The sequence below is a fragment of the Girardinichthys multiradiatus genome, chromosome 1 (assembly GCF_021462225.1).
Source record: "Girardinichthys multiradiatus isolate DD_20200921_A chromosome 1, DD_fGirMul_XY1, whole genome shotgun sequence".
Taxonomy (NCBI): domain Eukaryota; kingdom Metazoa; phylum Chordata; class Actinopteri; order Cyprinodontiformes; family Goodeidae; genus Girardinichthys; species Girardinichthys multiradiatus.
The window spans coordinates 39,761,459-39,784,080 of record NC_061794.1 but is presented as its reverse complement, the minus strand read 5'-3'; the positions used below and the strand labels follow the sequence as shown (position 1 = coordinate 39,784,080).

Below are 22,622 nucleotides of genomic sequence, written 5' to 3'. Positions count from 1 at the left end.
CTATTGACAAGAAATATGTTAGGATGAGTCAAATTGAGGGTTTCAAACTAAAACGCCTCTACTACTTGTGAAGCACGGTGGTGGTAGCATCATATTGTGGAGCTGTTTCATTGCCGGTGAATGCCATAAGGAAGAACAGGACTACCTGCAAATTCTTCAGCTTCACCTCAAACTACTGGATGGCTGAAATACAATGATCCAAAATGCACATAAAAATTTTTTTGGTTAACTAAAATGGCATTGACATCAGCCCTATTTAAAAATAACTTATGCTTCAAAACTAGGTCTGTGTCAGGAGAACAGTTAATTAAATAACCTCCATTAATTCTGCCAAAAAGTGTGGTCAAATATCCAGCCAAATTGATGACAAAAGCTAATCAACAAAAGGCTGTCAAGGTGCAACTTGTCAAAAGACATTTACCCAAATATTAGTTGGAGTGTATCGTTTTGAGTCTGTCTGTATATTTTGACCCTGTGTAGATTAGAGAAAGTTGTATCATCATTCCACCCTGGAAAAAAATGGCTCAAATACATAATTAACAGCCCAATATGAATAAAGACATTGTTTATGATGAGTGTGTGTACTATTCTCGTAGTATGATGCCAAATATTCTCACTGACTTTAGAATAAGGTAGGTGTTGTTTAATATTCATAGATACTCCACTAATTACAAATTAGAAGAAGCTCTCATTAATCTTTTTTATGCCACTTTATCTAAGAGCTCTCTGTCCTTATCTTTTTAAATTAAGATGATACAAATAAATGCAAATAAATTAGGAGGATATAAATAAATTAATGTAGTGATTATAAATAACTATTCCGATGTTTGGCTCTTTTATTTCATTGCCATTAAATCCCCTTAATAGTTCATGTTTTGTCCTGTCATCATGAATTAATTGAAAATGTTTCCGTTTCTGCATTTCAGTCTTGCAACACATTCAGAAATGTTGAGGCGGGAAAGCTTTTACTACTTGGTGATGTTTTCAGCCCATCCAATTGTAAACTGTAATTGCTTTGCTGTTTTTTTGACATTTTTCTGCAAGCACATCTTAAGGTGTGCAAGCCAATGCAGTTTTTGTTATTGTATTCTTTTTTTTTCTAAAATTGTCAACCCATTCATTCTACTGTTGTCAGTTCAGGGCAGCTGACAGTCCAGTCCTTTCCATTACCTTTTTTAATATGCAGTCATATCTTTGAAGCGTTTACAGAATATGGTTTTCTAATAACTTGCTAAAGTGCAAAGATGTCCCTGGAAATTACGCAATCTCCAAAGCTTTGCTTTTATGTGAAGTGTAGTTTTCTGCAATAATGCTGCCGTCACAGAAGTGAAAATGAGCCAATAGCAGTGATACCCATACCAACACAGAGCCTGACTTTTTAATTTGCTGCTGAGAACAATCTTCATGGTCCAGAGCCCATTGTATCCATTTCTTTAAAGAAGATCTGGAATACTATTTTTATTTATTTATTTATTGAAATCCACATTGTTTATGTGGAATAGTCAATCCTAGAGGCCTCACAGCATGGGGAAGATGAAGTTACTTTGCGACAAGGTTAACATAAGACTTCTCTTTTGCACAGATCTTAAGTGAAACTTATAAATGTAAATCTGAACTATAGGGCTTGATTGAGACTTTCAAAATAATATCTTGCCCATGTGGTTACATGAGCTGTTGATGAACAACACTTCTTGACCTGCAATATTTTATTTATGCATTATTATTTCTTGGTTTTCCCTTGCATAATCAATTAATATGAGAAAAGTAAGGTAAATCTTGTTGTGTTACACTGTCAGTATCATTAGCATCATTTGTGTTCTAGTAACAATAGAGACACAGCTACAAAGTGTCTTTAAATCTTGCTCAAATGCTGCAACAGTTTACCTGATATTATCTTGCGATGCTAACTCTCTGTCTGCACTTACGAAGTTTCAGTCATATCTGCATGCTGAATGCTTGGCGCGTTTCCTACTGACGGCAGCCTGACCTACTTTGTGATTAATTCATCTAATAATCATATGACCACTTATAGGGAACTCATGGACTATACGGAGCATTGAGCGTACAACCCTGGAGGGTTAAGTTTTCATTAAATATGGATAAAGAAAGAATACAGGACAGTGAAGGCACAGTGAAATTAAATTACTTTTTATGCAATAGCACACTACATTTTACACACCCTTCATCAGATTACACACGCTGTATACCAAACAAGGGTGCATCATAAATGATACACATATTTTATATACGTGGCAGAACAGTATGGTTAGGCCCAAGTAAAATGCAATTTTAAATGCTCCAAAATATTTCGTAAGATAATACAACCATCACTCTATAACATGTCTGTCCTGGGTTTCAATAGCGTGGGAAAGTATGCTGCCTAAATCAAATTTGAATCGTGTTTCAGCATTGCCTTCCTGTGCATCTGATACTATTAAATATGTAATTTAATTTCCGGCTAAACCAGGTTTCCACGGATATGGTATGGCAACTTAAAAAGATACTTAGGATACTATATATACAGCACATAGGTGACTCAACTAAAACATTTTTGCATATGGTATGTAAATGTTGCAGAAATTACCCAATAATTAAATTACTTAATCCCATGCTGCGATATACAGATGATCAGCTTAAACTGATGACGTTTGTCTCACCTCGGCCTGCCAAATGGTTGGAGCTCCAACTGATGGCAGCCCGACCCATTTTCTGATTAATTCAACTAATATATTTTGTTCAACACAGTGGGGGATGAAGAAACAATAAAATGACACAAGTAACTTTATCCCCCCCCCCTCCTCCATGCACTTGGGACAAGAGATTTTTTTCACAGGAATCCAACCATTCATCTCCAAAAACCATCTGTTAGTACAGACAGGGAAATCAGATTTTCATGAGAATGCAGAGCTTTTCTTAGCTACACATAGGCATCTTCTATGAATTTTATTTGTTAATGGTACTTTGTCCTTGTAGAGTGGACTGCACGTTTTACATCCTTCCTCCCACACTCCACATATGTACTCTGCATAACAGGGCGCGTCCTAAAGGACACGGATACTTCATGGACAGGACAGGGCTTGATGTTGCATAAAATGTGCTTCATATCTTCAAACACATAAAACTTTTTACCTACATGGCTAGATTGGAAACAGTGTGACAGCAGCTTGAGAATGATGCTTGATACTTACAGAAGTTTTTTATGAGAATATAAGATGATTTCACTGAGGACAAGCCAGTTAATAGATTTGAAAAATGCATCTCCATTTTCGTCAGAGCATTCTCATCCAAAGTGACTTGTACATTAAGGTACATTGTACATTGCAAGTTAATAGTATGTGACTGTCTTGGCATCTTCATTTAGCATAAATCCAGATTGCTTGGTCCCAAAGACTGACCAACGGCTTGTCCCTCTCTGTCCAGTAGACCAAAGCGGACTTGTAGCTTCTACTGATGACATGGTGGTAGGAGGTGCTGTAGTACCAATAATCTTGTGTGCAAAACATGTACTGAAAACAAAACATGGTAAAGTGTTTCCAGTCAGACTAGCTGACATAAAAAGTGTAAAAATGAAAGAAAAATAGCATTCACTTGAACTGATTTAATATTTTTGCTTCGTAAACTGTTTTGCTTAACATGTTTCGTTTCACACAAAGATCGTTATTGGGGCTCCGCCTCCTTTCTTCCTTACCCAAATCAATAATTCTTGGCTTCTGTGCAAATAACAACCCAATTCAAATGTAATAATGGTTTAAAGGTTCATGAAACAGCATTTGCATAAACTGGTCTTGACCCCTCTTGGACTAACCATTAGCTTCAGCCTCAAGGACAATCTAATCTTGACCTCAATTGAATGAAGATCCCAAAAAAGTCATCTGCTGCAGGTAAGATATAACTTACAGTTAGAACATTTTCACAGACCCACACAGTGAAAGTCACAATGAATGTAGAAGTAATTTTCATGGCTTACACTGGTCAGTCTTGTAAAATGTGACTTTTTTTTTAGCCTTGTTTTACTTGTTCTACTTCAGAAAGTGAGGGAAATACTTTCTCACTTACTTCTAACTCTGCCTTTTTCTGCAGGACCTGACCTCAGCTAAATTCCAGGTGTCTGCAGACAAGAGGTTTGTCCTCTTGGCATACAACATTCGACCGGTAAGTTTTACATTACCAGTCAAGTGGCCTCAAATTGACTCCAGACTTCATTATCCTGTTGTTTGCATTCAAAATACATCCACAGCCATAAATCTTCCTCAAATATTAAGGACAAGTGAGCCCCGCTAACAAAGCTCCACACATCTGACAGGCCACTTGTGGCTGTTAAACAAAGGTGACGTGAATTTTTTATCAGAGCTTTGCTGAAACAACAGAGAGAAGCAGCAAAAGCCTGGAGGAGGTTGAGGAGAGGGTGTGTGTATGTATGTGTGAGAGCTCTTTTTCTGCAGCTGCAGCAGTCTGTAACACCCATCCTCCAAATGACTGGGAGAACATATGAGGAGTTGAATATTTAAACTGGCTTATTGCAGAAGGTGCAGTGGGTAGAGGGTGGCTCAGAAGGAGAGATCACTGTGAAGTATTTAGCAGAAGAGGTGCAAAGAAGTGAAAGGGGATCAAAGAAGAGGTAATGTTGGAGCTGCAGTAATGAAAAAACCCTGCCTCTTCACTGGGGAATTTTAATAAGATGTTGGTTACAGATAAGACGAAATAAAACAGATCCTTAGCCCAGTTTCACAGCCCTCCACCTGTATCACTTTACATCGCAAATTCCGGCATAGTTGCGACTCGTTTCCTCAAATGGAAGACAAGTTGTGTAACGTGCAAGTAATCAGCAGCAAAGGAAACCCAAATTGGAGGAAAATGAAGGTCCTCTGCACATTTTCTCACATTTTATTAAAAATCTTCCAACAGATTTATCCTGCCCTCATTTGTTCAGCTTCACTGTCTCCTGTATCTCTCTGGGTTTCCTTTGCTCCCGCTAATCACTGCATATCACATTTTCACTTTGTGTGGGGAACGAATGAGCCTGTTGCTGTGTTACTGCATTCATCACAAAACACAGAGCTTCCATACTAACTGAATTATTGAACGGTTATGCATATATTCAATCTGTTTTTCACAAATATTTGAAAGGAAACAGGCTCAGATCTTTGGGACTCTGTTGGCTGATTTATAGCAAGTCATTACCATATTTCCTTTGATATCAGTAGGATTTTGTTTTCTTCTGCAAAGTCAATGATATAAGCACAATAAATATTATGAGCTAGGGTGCACACAACCTGGAAGCATTTGTTTGTTCAGAAAAGGGTATTTATATGTTGTTTGTGGATCTCTTTCTCCATTCCCCACTCAGTCTGTCTCTGTAGCTGTCTCTCCATCTCCCCTCCTTCATTTTCCTCACTCTCGCTCACTTTCTTCTATCTCTGGGGGGGATTTGTGCTGACTGAAGCAGTTTGCACCAAGCTCTGGCTCTGGCGTTCAGAAGAGAAGCGGCATGCCACTCGGAGTGGCAGAGAATGCAAGAGTAAAACAGAAAGCCGTGCACTCAGGGTGGAGGGGGATGATAAATGGGACGTGCTCCGCTTGCCCTTAGACACAGTGCCCAGTTGAAATCAATTGGAATGTTTATCAAAGAGGGTCAGAGATGCAAGAAGGGGAGAGGTGCAAGAAAGAGGGATGAATGAGCAGGCTATGTGTGAGGTTAAAAGGCTTCACTGGATTTTGTATTAGCTCAGTAGGGTTTGGAGGCGTGGCGCCTGCTGGGTGAGAATAAATGGATTTTGTTTAAATAAAGGGAATATGTAGAACCTTGTTGGGGATTTTGGCACAAAGCAACAAGACAAAGCAGATTCCGTGCAGGAAAATATCTCCCCTTGAAGCCTGTTTGAATTAGTCCAGATTGTTTTCAGAGGAGTCTGTGCTTGTATGGGAGGAGAGAAGATGGAAACATGCATCATACCCATTGAACGTTTTAACATTTTGTCACATTACGACCACAAACTTCAGTATATTTTATTGGGATTATTGGGATCTCAGACAAATTAGATGAATAACATTTGTGAACATCAGTTTATACAAATGTTGCCACAGATTTCCGATTGGATTTAGGTCTGGACTTTGACTGGGCCATGACTTAGATGAACACCGCTGTCTTGCAGTTTTGCCAAGCTCTTTCCATTTTTTTATATATAGAGCTGGAAATATCGAACAACGCTCTGTGAGATGTTGAAAAGTTGGGATATTGTTTTATAAACTAACCCTGCTGTAAACTTCTCCAAACTCCATCCTTTATTTGATGCTGTTTGTTCACTAATGTTCTCCAGCAAAAACGTGAGGCCTTCACAGAACAGCTGGATTTATTCAGAGTTTAAAGTACACTCAGATGGACACACTATACTAATTAAGTGACTATTGAAGGTCATTAGGAACACTGGATTTTATGTAGGGGTAAACACTCAGTCTCAAGATGTCATAATGGTTTGTTTTAAGACTCAGAGACACAACCTCGAGGAAATCAGGGCAGCGTTTAACAGTTTATTTAACAATACAAAAAGAAAATAATCAGGAACCGGGACTGGATCAGCGGGCAGGATTGGGATCAATCTAAAAGAGAAACACGGAGGCTTAGGAATTTCCAAATAAAAGGTCATTTGTTAATAAATGACAGTTCATATGAGTCTGACATACGGAGACTGAGTTCTCATTGAGATTTGGAAGGGATAAGTCTTTTCCACGATGGCTGAGGTCGGCAGGTGGGTGCAGCGGTGAGAAAAGTACAGAGTTTGTGTTTCTCTCCTTTCGGTGATTCTCCTGGAAAGAGGATGAACCCGTTGGAGGGTGAATAGGCAGGTGGAGGTATTCAGCCGCATTTAGAACACGACTCCAGGAAGCCTGGGTCCAGGAGGAAGTCAGAGCAGAGGCTCACAGCAGAGGCGTCGAGACTTGAATCTCCATACTCATTAGAGCATGGCTTGAATTAGCAGGAGGCAGAGAAAAATACGGAAAAAGGTCAGGTGAATAATCGCAGGGATTTCAGAGCAGCAGAGGTGGAGCTGTTTACCACGTTAGTGAGCCAACGAGCTGACGCCTCCCTCTGGTTCTCCACTCTTTATGAAGCCCAGGCTGATTGCTCACAGATGAGCAACAGCTGTGTAGCAGCACCTGCCAGTCACACCCTGGAAATGAGAGGAAAAACACACACACATGCAGGCCACACCCAGCCTGCACACAATCACCGTGGATATGACACACAATGCATAAAGCTGGTGGAGGCATACCCCAAAAGTCTTTCTGCTGTAACTGCAGTGAAAGGCGGTATTGACTCAGACAACTAAATACAATTGCACAACACACTCCTGAGATTTTTATTGGTTTCAAAAATTAAACCATGTACTACAACCACTTCACAATTGTGCAACTCTTTCTGTTAATTTATTATATACATTTCCAGTAAAAAGCATTGAAGTTTTCTTGTTGTAAATTGACAAAATGTAGAAAAGTTTAAGAGTATGGATACTTCTTCTAGGCCCCCTAGGCAAGTGTTTTTTTTTTTAAGTGCTGGGAAGATTTTAGTGGATGACCTCAGGATTGATGCACTGAAGTAGATGAAGTGCAGTCTACAAAGATTATATAGTTTAGGTAAAAATAAAACACTACGGGAGATGTCTGCTCTCTGCAGCAAACGGTGATAAGTTCTACTGTTGTATTCAAGGCAGCACTGCTATAGGAAAGTGCTTGTGAGGCAAGAACAATGTAGAGCAGAAAGGAAGCTATTATCTTCACATTGTGAATTGTACAATAGCTCCAAATATCTGTGCTTATTCAAAGCCTATTGTGATCTCCCCTCATATCCTTCATCACATTGTCCCGAGTGTTTAATCTGTGTGTAGTCCCCCCTCTCCTATGGTTTGGCAGCACACTGCATGTGGGTAGTAAAAAGGGGGCTGACAGGCACAGAGAAGTGGAGGATTTATGATTTGTTCCTGGCATTCACATTAGGATTCTCTTTGCCTCTCCAAGACAGATGCTCCCTTTCTCCTTTTCTGTTTATCACTCATGCAGCCATAATAACACAGCGACTGCCAGAGGTAAATTGGAGGCAAAATCTCCAGGTTTCTAAACAGATGATGAACAGCTGATTGAACATAGTGCTGATGGAGCTGCTGTAAAGTGCCCTTCAACATCCTGTCTCCCTATCCTCACTTTTCCCTTCACGTTTGACCAGTTGATGCCGCTTTTCTTTTTCCGAAAAAGCTCCTTTCCTCCATCTAGTAACCTCTGCCCCCCCATCCTTAGACTTTTACTCCACAACTTCGATCTCATTTAGGCAGCCTCCGAATGCATTTCTCCTTTCTTTTATGCTCCTGTACCTTTGCCACCAAGGCCATGCATTTTCTAACAGACAAAAAACATTGTAGGAAAATCCAATTTCACTGTTAAGTGTGCTGCATAGAGGATGTGACATTCAATTACTGTAGAGGCTGGTTTTCCAAGGGGCCGGGTCTCCCAGAGGTCAGCAAGCGAAGAGGCCGCTTCAAGCCCTTTGACTGAAAAACGGAGAAAAGGGTAGAAATCAATACATGACCTCCAGTTCATTTGGTGATCTTTAGATCAGATGAAAAATAACAGATACAAGTGCGCATGCTCATGATTCGGGTCTCGTAGTCCTCTCCTTCAGCATGTTAATTTAATAATTTGCTGCCACTGATGCTTGTGTCACAGCTGCCAGCCACAATAGAGCTCAATGGGAGGAATATTGCTAATAACGATGCCGTTTAACAAGAATGTCTCTGTTTTTTATTTTTCTTTCGCTTGTCATGTCGTTATTTTTTATCTTTTGGACTCCAGGGTAGAAATTTATTTTATTCACTTGCAATCACAGGGATGCTGAAATAAGAATGTAACTGCTGCAAGCATGTTCATGGTGAGTTACGCATAAAGAAATGATTGTCTTAGTTACAGGCAAATCCAGATTAAATCACCTGCTTCAGCTCATACAAGGAGTTCTCTAAATAATGTCTTCTGCACTTCTCTTTTGAGAAGTTTCTGATGAAGCAAAAATCAATATGCCAGAACAACTGGTCTATATGGCTGTTGGAGCTTATCAGTGCTACATGTTTGTTAATTTGATTTTCCAATAGAGGTGGAATCCACAAAAACGTTTTTCATAATACGTTCAGCCTCCCTGATATCTGTCAGTTCCAGGTCAACTCAACCCTTCACCAATTTTAACAAATATCCCAAAGACGGGTACTAATTGATGTTTTATGGCTGACAGCTCTGCTTCATACCTCAAGAAGTCAGGTACTAAATGATTGAAAACACAATATGACCAGCACCCACCAAAGTCCAACTCTGTTGTGCCAGCCTGAATGAACAACTTCTACATAGCTTGTTACACCTCACTGGCATGGAAAATGACTAACTTTGGGTCTTCTTCCCACAGTCATGATATCCACTTTGAAGAGTGTTGTGGTTAACCCAAATCTACAATTACAGTCACAAGCCAATTTCTCATTGCATCTCTACCGTTGAGGCCATTTGCAATTTAAAGCTATGCTTTGTACTTTGCAAGTACATAAAGACACCAAACCTAGCCTCATGTTGCATATGCAGGAGCATGTTATCTATACTGGTAGTGTTTTCACCTGTGTGCGACACAGCTCTGTGCATGATATCCTCTACCTTTTTCAGGTGTTTTCTCAGTCCTTCACAGCTTCCTATGCTATCTACAGTGTGGCTAATGGGTAGGTGGAACTGTGAATGCCTAAATGCATGGGATGCACGGGGCATGAGCATTAACAAAGCAGACCTGCAGTTTGATAAAAAGAAATGTCCCCCTGAAGTGCGTCTCATTGCATCATGCATTTGTCTGCGAGTGTGCTTTCCAGGTTCCATCAGCAAACCTATTGTAAGGTTTGCACACTGTCGTACCATTGATGTCACTGCCTGAGATTTATTTCAAGCATTATGAGTGGAATAACTTTCATGATGTGGCTTTGGGTGATGGCTTGAACTTCGAGAGATGATAAGGATTTTGAGAAAAATATTAAATGTCTGAGTATGCCTTGGAAAATGTTTATCGGCCTGAGAGAAATGTAAATATGGAAAAAAAAATGTTCCATACCTTGCATGAGCCAACCCCACTCTCAGTTTAATTTTCCCTCTCTGCATCTTGCTCTTTTGTCCTGTCAGTACTGCTGCTTTCTCAAGGGCAGGGCATGGGCAGAGTTTAGAGGGCTTCAAGCAGGACAACTGTCCCTAATGGCAATGGGTCATGTCGGATTTTCTTTAATGTGTGTTTCAGGGATCTGATGGAGCTTAGCCCTCCAGAGAGGGAGACGATAGAGTTGCAATATGCTTCCTGGGGACCCCAGGGGAATCAACTGGTAAGGAAGACTTACTCATTTACCAGATAAATGTGCTACTGTCTCCATTAACTAAAACTGGGGATGTGATTAGGAGCTTATCTCACCTAACTATCATATCGTCCTCTATTTGACACAGTTTTCATCACGAAAACATCAGTGATACATAGAGAGATGAACTCCATCTACAGTCGTGTACCTCTGCTGTAAATTGCTTTTGCTGCTATGTCAGTGTTCATCTGCACCACATTAACTGCCAAGTAAAGATGTATTGGCTCTGAGCTGTGTGTGTGCTGGCCAATGATTCATTCATACTTGGAAGGCATTCACCAAATCAGGCAGCCAGCTGTGAAGTCTGCAACCTTGCTGTCTTTGACAATAAATAGGCAATGTCTGCCTGTGCCCATTGTGCCAGGCCTTTGTGTTTGACGGGGACATTTACTACAAGCCCAACGTGGCGAGCAACCCGCTGTGTCTCACGTCCACTGATGAGGACCAGAAGGTGGTGAACGGGCTCTCTGACTGGACCTATGAAGGTAGGATGTAGACCGCTTAAAGATCACAACAATCACAAGCATAAGTACTTATGCCTTACAAAACTTTTATGCCTTCAAATACAGAGGAGGTGCTTCTGACATATGCCGCCCACTGGTGGTCTATGGACGGTGCCCGGCTTGCGTATCTCCGCATCAACAACTCTGCTACACCTGTGATGGAAATACCTCACTTCCTTGGAGGCCTCTACCCCTCCAATATGATTTTCCCCTACCCAAAGGTAAATACTGTATTGAAATGAGTCACACCAGCATTCATATTTAACCTCTGATACCCTTAAATATCAGAAGTCGCCTGTTATTAAGTAGGTTATTAAAAACCTTCTGACAAGACAACAATTAGTTGTTTACTACCTGATCTGGCCTTTATGGAAGAGTGGCAAGAAGAAAGCCAATGTTAAAAAAAGCTTTAAGAAAAGACCTATTTGCAGTTTGCAACACGGCGTAAAGGGGGTAGTGCAACCATTCATTAGAAGGTGCTCTGCTCTGGAGTCTGTGCCTTTTTTAAGTCTCAAAAAGTGTTGAACTGGATTTAACTCACAATCCTCTCAAGCTTGTGGTTATGCTTGTCTATTGCACTTTGTGATCATCTAGGGGTTTAATGAGCTGCAAGCCATTACCATCAAAAGTAACGGAAAGTGAAGCTTGGAATATATCCCTGCCTGTGTAATAAAAATGTATAATTGAGTTTCACTTTGTCAATTGAATTATTGAATTTTTTTTTTTTTAATATTCAAATTTACTGAGATGCATCTGTATAAAACAAAAATATTATATATATTTTTTCAAAACATTTCTGAGTTCTGGTATCTCATTTCATAATGTTTTTGGACCCTTCATTTGATTTTTTAAGATCCCCACTTTATCTTCTATTGTAGCTTTACAAGTTATCCCAAATGAAATGTTTTCCCTCCTTAAATTACCTCTAGCTTTTTGTCCACTTCCTCCAATGTGTTTTGGATTTGGGTCTTTTTCATCACACAGCCTTCACATTCTACACAGGGTGCCGCAAGTCAAAAAAGATTTGCCAGAATATGCTCTTAACATTATTTATTTGCGATTTTTATTTTACATGTGCTTACAGGCTGGTTCCAGTATCCCATTAGTCAGTCTGCTTGTAGTGAACCTTTATGGTCCAGCTCACACTCTGGAGATGCTGCCTCCCGACTCCCTCAGGGCCAGGTACATCTCTGTGAATTTAGAATGAAGCTCTGTGAATTCAGACGGCACCTGTCAGAGATGATTACACTGTCCAGATACCGTTCCCAGCCACTGCTTCTCTTTATCACTTTTCTTCCTCTGCATATCATTTTCTGCATCACCTCTTCAGGGAAAACTACATCTCCATGGTGAGCTGGATCAGCAGCACCCGACTTTCGGTTCGCTGGCTGAATCGTGCCCAGAACCAATCAGTGCTCTGCGTGTGTGAGGCCACCACGGGGGCATGCTCAGAGGTGAGCGGCTGTCGCTAACTCCATATTAATAGTCTGAAGGGCTTTCCACTGCAATATAACGCTTTAATAGAATTTTGCTTAATTTACACAGTTTGGGGAGTTGAGATTGATTTCCTGAACCTCTGATTTGTTCTGCCTCGATTAATATTTGAAGTCATTTGCTACATGAGAAGAATTTTCAGTGACTGACTGAACTTTACTGCATTGGTATTAAGGAAATTCATGCAATTTTATATTTAGAAGCTAGGTTTAATAATCTATGACGGTGATCAATAATTACAAATAATTTTATTAAACCTTCTTTAAAAACGTTACTTTAAAGTTACTATCCAGTGGTGTATTTCTTCACTAACAGGTACACTGACAATAAGAAGCAAGCTGGGATTTTTACTGCAGGGGTTCATAAAATATATAGTTTTTGAAAAGTGTACTAGAATAAAATTATGTGGATTTTCAATTTTTTTTACAAATTGAAAGTGTGGCATGCATATACACAATATTGCAAAAAGTATTTGTCTACTTTTACATGTACAAGAGCTTCTATAAGGTCCAGTTTGTTGATGGATACACCGTTGCCAGCATTAGCTGCTTTAGCTATTCTGTAAACATCTTCTACAAGGTTTAGGAGTGTCCTTATAGTTGGAGAAAATCACAATTGCAGAATTGCAATAGGAGAAGCCGAAAGGCACATGGTAACTCTGGAGGAGCAGCAGAGATCCACTGCCCAAACAGGACAATCCTCTGACAGGACCACTAGTAGCTGTGCAGAGGAAAGCCAAGGTTGAAAGGAAGCCATAAAACGTACAATGTGCAGTTTTCCACAAGTAATGCAGGGGCCGCATTATGTGGAAGAAGGTTCTCTGTTCAGATGAGAGCAAAATGAGTTTGTGGCCTACATGTAAAATACTATGTGGAAGAAAAGTAGCAATGCACTTCACCCTGAGCACACTATCCACATCATGATATATGGAGGTGGCAGCATGATGCTGTGGGGAAGCTGGTCAGAGTTAAGCTAAATACAGTCAATGCTGTAAGAAAACATGTTTAAAGGATGCAAAAGACCAGGTGAAGGTTCACCCTTTAGTGCTACATCAGCCCTTAACATACACCATGAACCAACATAGAGTGGTTTAGATCAAAGCACATTCATTTGTTTGAATGGTCCAGTCAAAGTCTGGATATAATCCAGCTGACATTCTTATCTTGAAAATGTACGCTCCTGATGCTCTCCGTCCAATCTCTGCTCTGGTCCCCTTCTAAAATCACTTCCACGACTGTTATTGTTTTCCTGAAATCCATTTGTGTTTACGCATATGGCTAAAACAATCTGGTGCTTTTATTTAGAATAAAAGTAATTACCTTTCAAGAAAGGATTTAGTTAAAAACATACATATAAAGAAGAAAAATACAAATGGACGTAATCTAAAGTACTCTAATTGGTTGCCTTATGTGATGTCATCAGAGGCATGTGCATTTGGAGGCTTGTTTTTAGGAGGGTAGATTGATTCAGTAATGATCAACAGTAAATAAAGCAGTATTTTTCTTTCAAATACTTAGAAATATTTTTTTGTCTTTCGTCTTGAAATCCATAGAAACACAAAATGGCCATGGACATAATGCAGAATCAGCGACAGGTACGTATCTGTAGTGTTGGAGAAAGTTTTCCTCACACATTTCTTTCTATTCTTTATTTTTCTTCACACACATTTACTACCGCTATGTTTCCTCATCCTTTTATCAAAAGGACGTGCCTTTGTTTACATCGGACGGTTCAATGTTTTATACGATATTACCTGCAAAACAAGGCGCTCGTGGAGAGTTTCACCACATCGCTGGTCTGACGGTCCAGGTGAGTCAGTTTCTGCCCCTTTACAAACTGTGGGATTACAGATGCCAGCATCTCAGGGGTTAAAGTTTTTTTGTTCCTACGATGTTGTTCATCTTTTTTGTCATTTAAGTGCTTTAAAACATTTTTTTTTCTTTCTTAAAAAACATACCTCTTTATTATAGGTTGGTTATAACAACCCAAGTCCTCAAGTCACATGCCAGATCTAAAAACATTAGTTTAAGTTGACAAAGTTATTTAACTTGCTTAATCTTTCATTAACTTTAGAAATTATAAATTTATTATGTTAGATTTGTTTTATTAAGGCCTTACATTTCATTTCTAATGGGCTTAAAAATGACTTTAAAAGACGCATACAGAAACATACTGAAACATGCATAACTTGTTTTTTAAAATAATTTGTGTGATATTTATTTTAAAGGTGAAATATTCTAATCAAAAACAAAATTGCTCTCATCTTTGTTGGTATAACTTGGAATAAAATATTAATGTTCTTTTAACAAACCAGAGGAGTACATACTGTTTTTTGTCAATAAGGTTCTTCCTACACAACTTTTTCTGCAAAGACCCACTTCCAAGGTTTTTTCCACTGTAATTTCTGCCATCATAATAAAAATATCTTCCAGGATTCTTTTTTTGTGAACAAACTACAGCCACCGGTCTTTTGATTGAATTTCACATTTTCGACCTGCCCTTCCTCCTGCCATGGTCTGACAGAACCTTGCTGTACAGTTGTACCTATTTTTATTCTGTGTAAGTGAATGCTTCTGTTTTGCTCTTCTTCTCTGTGTGTCTGTGTAATGCAGCCTGCCACCCCCTCTGTCCCCCCTCGCTTCTTGACATCGGGGAGCTGGGATGTCACCTTGCTCTGCGCCTTAGATGAGAATGCTGGAAAAATGTATGTCGGAGCCACACTATGGAAAATCTTTATCTGAAAACATAAGTTACAGTCACCATAATGATCATATCTTGCTCTAAATAGAGATTATAATGTAAAGGTCTCAACCGCTAGAGTGAAAAATCCCTGATTTACTTGGGGTCTATGTGTCAAGAATTAATACCCTTGGAGTTAGAAATGACTAAATAAGACATCTGAACAAGTAGTATTGATCTGGGCCTACAGTCTCTTTGACTGGAGTAGTAAAAGCACTGACAGAAAAGAGGACAAAGGGTTACTTGAGGATTACATGAGATGAGCAGATTATTGCTAAAACCTGCCTTCATCCTGCCGGGGGCATAAATCCTCAACGGACGAGCACAGAAAAGCCCGCTGTTAATGCAGTGAGCTCTCGTCAGCAGCACAGCTCTCAGGCTGTCACTGCTTGTTGCCTCTAAACAACTTCTTCCTCTTCATACACTCACGCAGACGTGGGAAGTCAACATGACTGCATTGTGGTGCAAGGCTGACTTTATTAAAACGCTGAAGTATGTAAATGAGTACTGATAGATTGTGATCATGAATAATGTATACTCAGAATGAAGGATGATGTGGGGACACCTCAAAGTTTGACGTTTTAGTCGTCGTCAAAGTTTTAGCTTTGACACAAAATATGAGTTTTGCCGCATCAACAATCTTAGATAAAATGTTTTTACTTTAAAGAGCTTTGTTAAAGTATCCGTACCCTTTAAGCATTTCCACCCTCTTTTATGTTACAGTCACAACCTGCAATGTATTTTATTGGGATTTTCTGATGATAGACCAACACAAAGTAGTGCATAACTTCAAAATAACACTTGATTTATTGAAAAGTTTAGTTTATTGAAGTGTTTATTTGTATTCAGAACCCCTAAATCAATTCCACTTTTCGCTGCACAAGAGTCACAGCTCAGTCACAATGGATGGAAAACATCTGTGAACATCTAAATTCAATTCAACACAGATTCGTAATTGGATTTAGGGCTGAACGTTGACTGGGCCATTCTAACACATGAATATACATGGATCTGAACCATTCTAAGTAGCATTGGGTGGAAGTTTAAAGGTTGAAACTCAACCTTTGCCCCAGTCTCAGGTCTTTTGAGCCTGTCACTGGTTTACCTGAGGAACTGACCTGTATATAGCACCCTACATCTTCCGCTCAACTCTTATCAGCGTCTCTGTTGCTGCTGAAGAACAGCATCCCCACAGCATGATGCTGCCACCAGTATGTTTCACGATTTAGATGATGTTTTCACGGTGATGGGCAGTGTTTCTTTTCTTCCACGCATAGCGTTGTCTATGTAGGCTAAAGTAGAATTTAGGTCTGATCTGACCAGAGCACCTTCTTCTACATGTTTGCTGTGCCCCCCTACATGGCTTGTGGCCAACTACAAACAGGACCTTTGATGGCTTTCTTTGAACAATGGCTTTGTTCTTCCCATGCTTCAATGTAAGTCAGGTTTAAGGAGTGCCCCACTAATGGTTGTGGTCTTGGCAGATTCAAAAAATTTTTTGTCTCTGCAGCTCCTCCAGAGTTACTATGGGCCTCTTGGCTGCTTCTTTGATTAATGCTCTCCTTGCCGTGCCTGTTAGTTTAGGTGGATGGTGATTTTCTCTTTCTGTTTTTAGGTAATCTATTGAACAGAGCTCTGTCAAATGTTTAAAGCTTGGTATATTGTTTTATGACCTAAGCCTGCTTTAAACTTCTCTACAGTGTTATCCCTGACTTATCTGCTGTGTGCCTCGGTCTTGAGGCTGAATACTAATGCAACCTTCACTTTTCAAAGTTTTATTTGTAAAAATCTTTGAAAACCATATATCATTTCTCTTCCACATCGCTATTGTGCATATTTCCATGTTGGTCTATCACAATAAATACCCATGAAACACATTGAGATGTGTGGTTGTAATATAACAAAATATGAAAAGGTGTTATGGATATTTTTGCAAGGTACTTTAAGATGAGTTAAGGGTTCACTAAATGATTTTTGTTTGTTGTTGGCTGTTTTTAATTAAGTCAAGCTCATTTCAGTTTTATCTGTTTTAAATTTTTTCCAACCAGATTGACTCGAGTATCACAAAGTGTACTTGTAAGTTAAACAAGAGTCATGTTGCCATTAACTTTTTAACTTATGAGAAGTTATTTTTAGAAAGCCTGTCTATATTTAATTGTAAAAAACTTCTGAAAGGAAAAGATTCATTGAGTAAAGTTGATGAGATTCAGTTTGAATCAGTCCTAAAAGATAATGTTGACTCATTCAGCTTAGATAAATTAAATTATGAACTAATATGTGCTTCATCCTGAAAGCGAGCCACATAATTATGATTCTATAATCATTTTGCTTTATCTGTGTCTCTTTATCAGCTACTTTCTGAGCACAGAAGAATCAAGAGAGAGCAGACACCTTTACAGGTACACCACCTCTGTGTGAAAATTCACAGTTTCTTTTATTGTATATCGATCAAACAAGGAGATACAGGCTGTGTTTTAATTATGCATAATTCAGTTATATACCAAATGAACATGAAAGACAACCAGGGTGATACACTTTTGAAAACTGTAAACTTTTCCTTCCTGTAAAAATTATACACTATTAATCAAATATGTCATCAGCTTGAAACAACAGAATCAGCTTTATTGACCAAGATTGCGAGCAAATACAGAGAGTTTTACTTCAATTTCACGGGAAATAAAATAAAAGCTCAAAAGAAATGGCAATCAGCAGAATGACGCACAGTTTTGTTTTCTTCAATTTTTCTTAAGTGTGGACCTGAATGGAGTGTTTCAGCGTCATTGCATCTCATGTGACCTCATTGATGGATGTGGCTTCTTCAAAGCTGTTTTCAGCCCCAATCAAACCCACTTCATCCTCTATTGTTTAGGTAAATCAAACACGTACAGTACTTTGAAAAGTATCCTTTTAGCTTTTTCACATTCTTGCCCTATTACATCCATAAACTTCAGCACAATTTATTGGGATTTTATGTGACAGAGTAACACAAAGAAGAGGATAATTGTGAAGTAAAAGAAAAATGCTAAATGTTAAAAGATTTTTACCAATAAAAATCTGAAACATATGGTCTGTATTTGTCTTCAGTCCCTTTTACTTTGATACCCCTTTTATAAAATCCAGTTCAACCAGCTTCCCTACACTATTAAAAATGGATTCGAATGTTTGTAATTTAATCTCGGTGTAAATCCAGCTGCTCTGTGAAGTTTTCAAAAGCTTATTAGAGAACATTAGGGAACAAACAGCATCATGAAGACCAAGAAACACATCAAACAGGTCAAGGACAAAGTTGTGAGGTACTTAAAACATGGTAAGGTTATAAAACAATATCCCAAGCTTGAAACAATCCAGGACGCACTGTTCAATCCATTACCCAGTATGAACCAACTGCAACCCTAGACAAGTCCGTCCACCTAAAGTGAGAGGTCAGGCAATAGGAGCATTCATCAGTGAAGCATCCAAGTGATCCATGATAACTCTGGAGTAGCTGCATAGATCCACAGCTTGGGTTGGAGAATCTGTTGACAGGATAACTATTAGTTGTGAATCTGGCCTTCATTGAAAAGTGGCAGGAAGAAAGCCATTGTTCACTTCACATCTCCATGAACGCACAATCCCCATCGTGACATATGGGGTCTGCAGCATCATGATGTGTGGATGCTTTTGTTTAGCAGGGACAGGGAAGCTTATCAGAGTTAAAGGGAAGACGGATGTAGCTAAATACAGGGCAGTCCTGGAAGAAAACCTTTAATAGGCTGCGTAAGATTGGAGACTGGGATGGCGGTTCACCTTGCAGCAGGACAACAGCTTAAACTTACAGCCAGAGCTACAGCTGTGATTGCAGTGAAAGGTGGATAAAGAAATTGTTGACTTGGAGCACTAAAGACAAATGCACAAACACTTTTCTAGATAAAGTTTTGACAATCATGAATCTTTTTCGGTACTCTTCACAATTTTCTACAACTTTGTGTTGGTCTATTATAAAAAGTACAATAAAATACATTGACGTTTGTGATTGTAACATGTCAAAATATCCAAGCAGTATTAATGCTTTTGCAAAGCATTGTAAATAATTCAGATGAATAAGAGAGCCTCACTTCTTGGCCAGTTTACACAGTTTTCTTTAATTTTCCTTTAGGCCCAGGAATCCCTAAAGTGACGGTTCACAGTACGAGGGACCCTTCAAGTAAGTATTAAATCTATCTTATTAACTATACAATATTAGGCCTCTGCAGTTCCTCATAACAGCCTGCAGAGGGCACTGTTTTAGAACAGGCCCTAATGATGTACTTGTGAACACTGCCATCTGTCTGTCACTCCCAGCTGGAGCAATAATCATTAAAATGAGCCCATTGCCTTACTGTATACAGTTAGTCCTTATGCCTAAAGTAAAACTGTAAAAAGGTGATGTTTCTTCGGATGTTTCCTGTGTAGGTTATGTCATTTTGGAGGATAACAACCCAATGTCTGAAGCTCTAGAGGACAAGAGGCTCCCTGAAAATCTGTTTAGAACAGTGCAAGCAGACAACCATGGTAGAGAAGACCAGCATGTGCCTTCATTTAGTTACATTATGTCATCTGTAACAATGCAGCACTTGTGTTTGAACTTGCAGTGCTTTCCTTCTATAGATCTGCACCTGAAACTATCTCTACCTCAGGGCTATGAGGCCAACCTGCTCCCGCTTCTCATTATGGTGTAAGTGTCTCTGAACATCCAGGTGAAAAATTGGTTTCTTTGTTTTTTAACTCATGATCCATGGCTTATTTTTAACAACTGCAAAAGACTAAATTTATCACCACAACTGTTTATTCTGTTTTTCTCAAACACTCAGGGATGGCACTCCTGGTAGCCAAACTGTGACGGAGAGGTTTTCTCTCGGCTGGCCTCAGGTCCTCTGCAGCACACACAACGTGGCCTTGGCCTGGGTGGACGGCCGGAGCGGGGTGGGGCGTGGGCAGAAGACTGTAGTGATGGATCCTCGGAAGCTTGGTTTGCTGAAAGTCAAAGACTATCTGGGAGTTGTAGAGTCAGTGAATTTCTACAGCAGAATAGTGTTAAAACCCTTAAAAGAGGCAAACTGAAGGACTTTTGTACTTCACAGGTTGTTGATGCAGCTGCCTTACATCGATGATCGAAGGATAGCCCTCTACGGAAAGGTTTCAACAGTTGTTTAGATTTGAAGCTTTAACTTTACGTTGAATTTAGTAAAGCTGCATTACTGTTTAACTCTTTTATGTTTCTCATCATAGGCACTTGGAGGTTATTTAACTCTCAAAATGTTAGCTGCAACAGACAAACTATTTCAATGCACTGCAGCTGTGGCACCAATAACTGATTTCAGGCTTTATAGTGAGTTAAGATCCAACCCTTAAACATTCTCTCAACAAGCACACGAAAGTTGTATCACGGAAAATTAGATCCAAGTAACGTGTTGGGTTAATATGTTCTTTTGTTTGTTAGGTGCAGCTTTTTCTGAAAGGTATCTTGGACTTCCAGCAAAGGAGGAGCATGCCTACTTGGTGAGGTTCTTTGCCTTGCAAAACTATTCAAACCCCTTGTTCTTTTATATATTTTCTATTTTATTTTAATTTTATATGGTATGACAACACAAGAAAGTGCATAACTAACAAAGATACATGATTTGTTTTCACATCAGAATTTGAAGAGTGTGGGATCTGTTGAATCCATTGCAATCAATTACCTTCAGAAGCCACCTAATTAGTAAAAACAAGACACAGCCATCCACCTTATCTGGACAGAAAATGTGGCATGTGGAAAAAGGTGCTGTATTAATATGAAATCAAAACTTAACTTGAATATACCATCCACATCATGAAACATGGTGGTGGTAGAATCATCATGTGGGAATATTGTTCATCAGCAGGGACAGGGCATCTGGTCAGAGATGATTAGAAAATTGATGGAGCTAAATCCAGGGTGATCCCAGAAGCAAACCTTTCAGAGGCTGCAAAAGACTTGAGACTGGGATGAAGGTTCACCTTCCAGCAGGACCAAGACATAAACAGACAAAGTTACACAGGCAAGGTTTAGACCAAAGGATGTCAGAATGTTGCAGTCATGTCCTGTAGTGGACATCCAATTAGGAATCCGTGGCAAGACTTCCTGGAAAATTACTTTTCAGACGCCATCCATTTTTCCAAAGAACAATAGTCAAAAACTCCAGTCTCCAGATGTACAAAGCTAGATACCCCACAAAACTTGCAGCTGTGATTGCATCAAAATAATGGTCTACAAAGTTGATTGCATCAAAAATAATGGTCTACAAAGTATTAACTTAGGGGGGACTGAATACATATGTACAATTAACCTTCCAGAATCTTATTTGTACAGTAAATGCTTTAGATCACAATGTCTCAATTTCTTTCTGCTTCACAATTCTGAACTACTTTGTGTTCGTCAATCACAGATAATCTCAATACAATACAGTGACGTTTGTGGTTGTAATGTGACAAAATGTGAAAGAGACCAGGGGGTTTAAATACTTTTGCAAGGCACCATGCACTTTAGTCAGTTTTATAATTAATCAAAATAAAAGTATCAGACATATACTAAATTCCAAAATAACCAACCAAACCTAAAACAATCTAATACAGCAATCCGGCCTGCAATGCATCTTGTTTTCATAAAAGTTCGATTTTTTTAGGGAGTTGATTCAATTTTACTGTTTCCTTTAGGGCCTTGGCTTGCAGAACAGTTGAATTGCGTTCTTTACATAATATTTTTTTCAGTCTAATTCAATCCAATATATTTTTTAATGTACTACACTGAGAGAAGTGCACACAAAACAGTGTTCAGGTCTCTCAGTGTAGAACATCAAACAGAGATGAAAGGACCTCATTGCTGCAATATTAAAACAACTCATGTGAAGGGAGCAAAAATATTTATTAGGTGCATTTGATGAAATATTGTTCAAGGAAATATTGGATGTTAGAATTCTTGTCAATGTTATATTGACTACCAGCCCACCAATGCACATTTAAACAGCAAAAACAACCTTTCACAGCAACAACAAAGCTCGGCATCAGCCGACTCCCAGATGCACCCGTTTCACCTTGAAAAATCGTTCTCAGGAGTGCATCAAATGCAGTCACTGTCCATTACATCAGTCGGACTGGGATTACTGACAAACAAGAATGTCACTATTTTTCAAAGTTAAAGTTATAAAGATAATGATATAGCTGATCTGGTGTAGCCATAGCATAACAACTACCAGCAGTTATAACAAATGATATACTGGAATTATTTTCCATGTTTGCAACATTTTAAAATTAGCAGGAACCAAAGATTTTTATAAAGTGGGATTTGTTGCAGACCAATTGGGTTAAACTAAATGAAACACCTCTATAAAAATGCTATGTTTTCTCAGACTGCCTCTGTCCTTGAAGACGTCAACAAACTAAAAGACGAGAACTTCCTTATTCTACATGGAACTGCAGATGGTGAGTTTTTATTAGT

General features: G+C 39.1%; 1 protein-coding gene and 1 long non-coding RNA gene across 2 annotated transcripts in view; one reads left to right on the top strand and one right to left on the bottom strand.

The window, feature by feature from the left end:
• LOC124872027 (inactive dipeptidyl peptidase 10) overlaps nucleotides 1-22,622 on the top strand; it is a 30,312-nt gene that overhangs the window by 5,699 nt on the left and 1,991 nt on the right. Inside the window, 20 exon segments of the mRNA XM_047371682.1 lie at nucleotides 4,081-4,152; nucleotides 9,688-9,740; nucleotides 10,301-10,382; nucleotides 10,777-10,897; nucleotides 10,982-11,136; nucleotides 12,000-12,097; nucleotides 12,246-12,369; nucleotides 13,962-14,003; nucleotides 14,114-14,218; nucleotides 15,022-15,113; nucleotides 17,500-17,547; nucleotides 17,899-18,017; nucleotides 19,284-19,331; nucleotides 19,580-19,678; nucleotides 19,775-19,841; nucleotides 19,978-20,172; nucleotides 20,248-20,302; nucleotides 20,396-20,495; nucleotides 20,607-20,665; nucleotides 22,534-22,606. Of these exon segments, the coding sequence (XP_047227638.1) occupies nucleotides 4,081-4,152; nucleotides 9,688-9,740; nucleotides 10,301-10,382; nucleotides 10,777-10,897; nucleotides 10,982-11,136; nucleotides 12,000-12,097; nucleotides 12,246-12,369; nucleotides 13,962-14,003; nucleotides 14,114-14,218; nucleotides 15,022-15,113; nucleotides 17,500-17,547; nucleotides 17,899-18,017; nucleotides 19,284-19,331; nucleotides 19,580-19,678; nucleotides 19,775-19,841; nucleotides 19,978-20,172; nucleotides 20,248-20,302; nucleotides 20,396-20,495; nucleotides 20,607-20,665; nucleotides 22,534-22,606 (1,807 nt within the window).
• LOC124872038 lies at nucleotides 6,516-8,078 on the bottom strand. Its single transcript, XR_007039189.1, has 2 exons — nucleotides 6,682-8,078; nucleotides 6,516-6,597 (listed from the first exon to the last, which is right to left on the bottom strand). It is a non-coding gene; the product is annotated as an uncharacterized LOC124872038 (long non-coding RNA).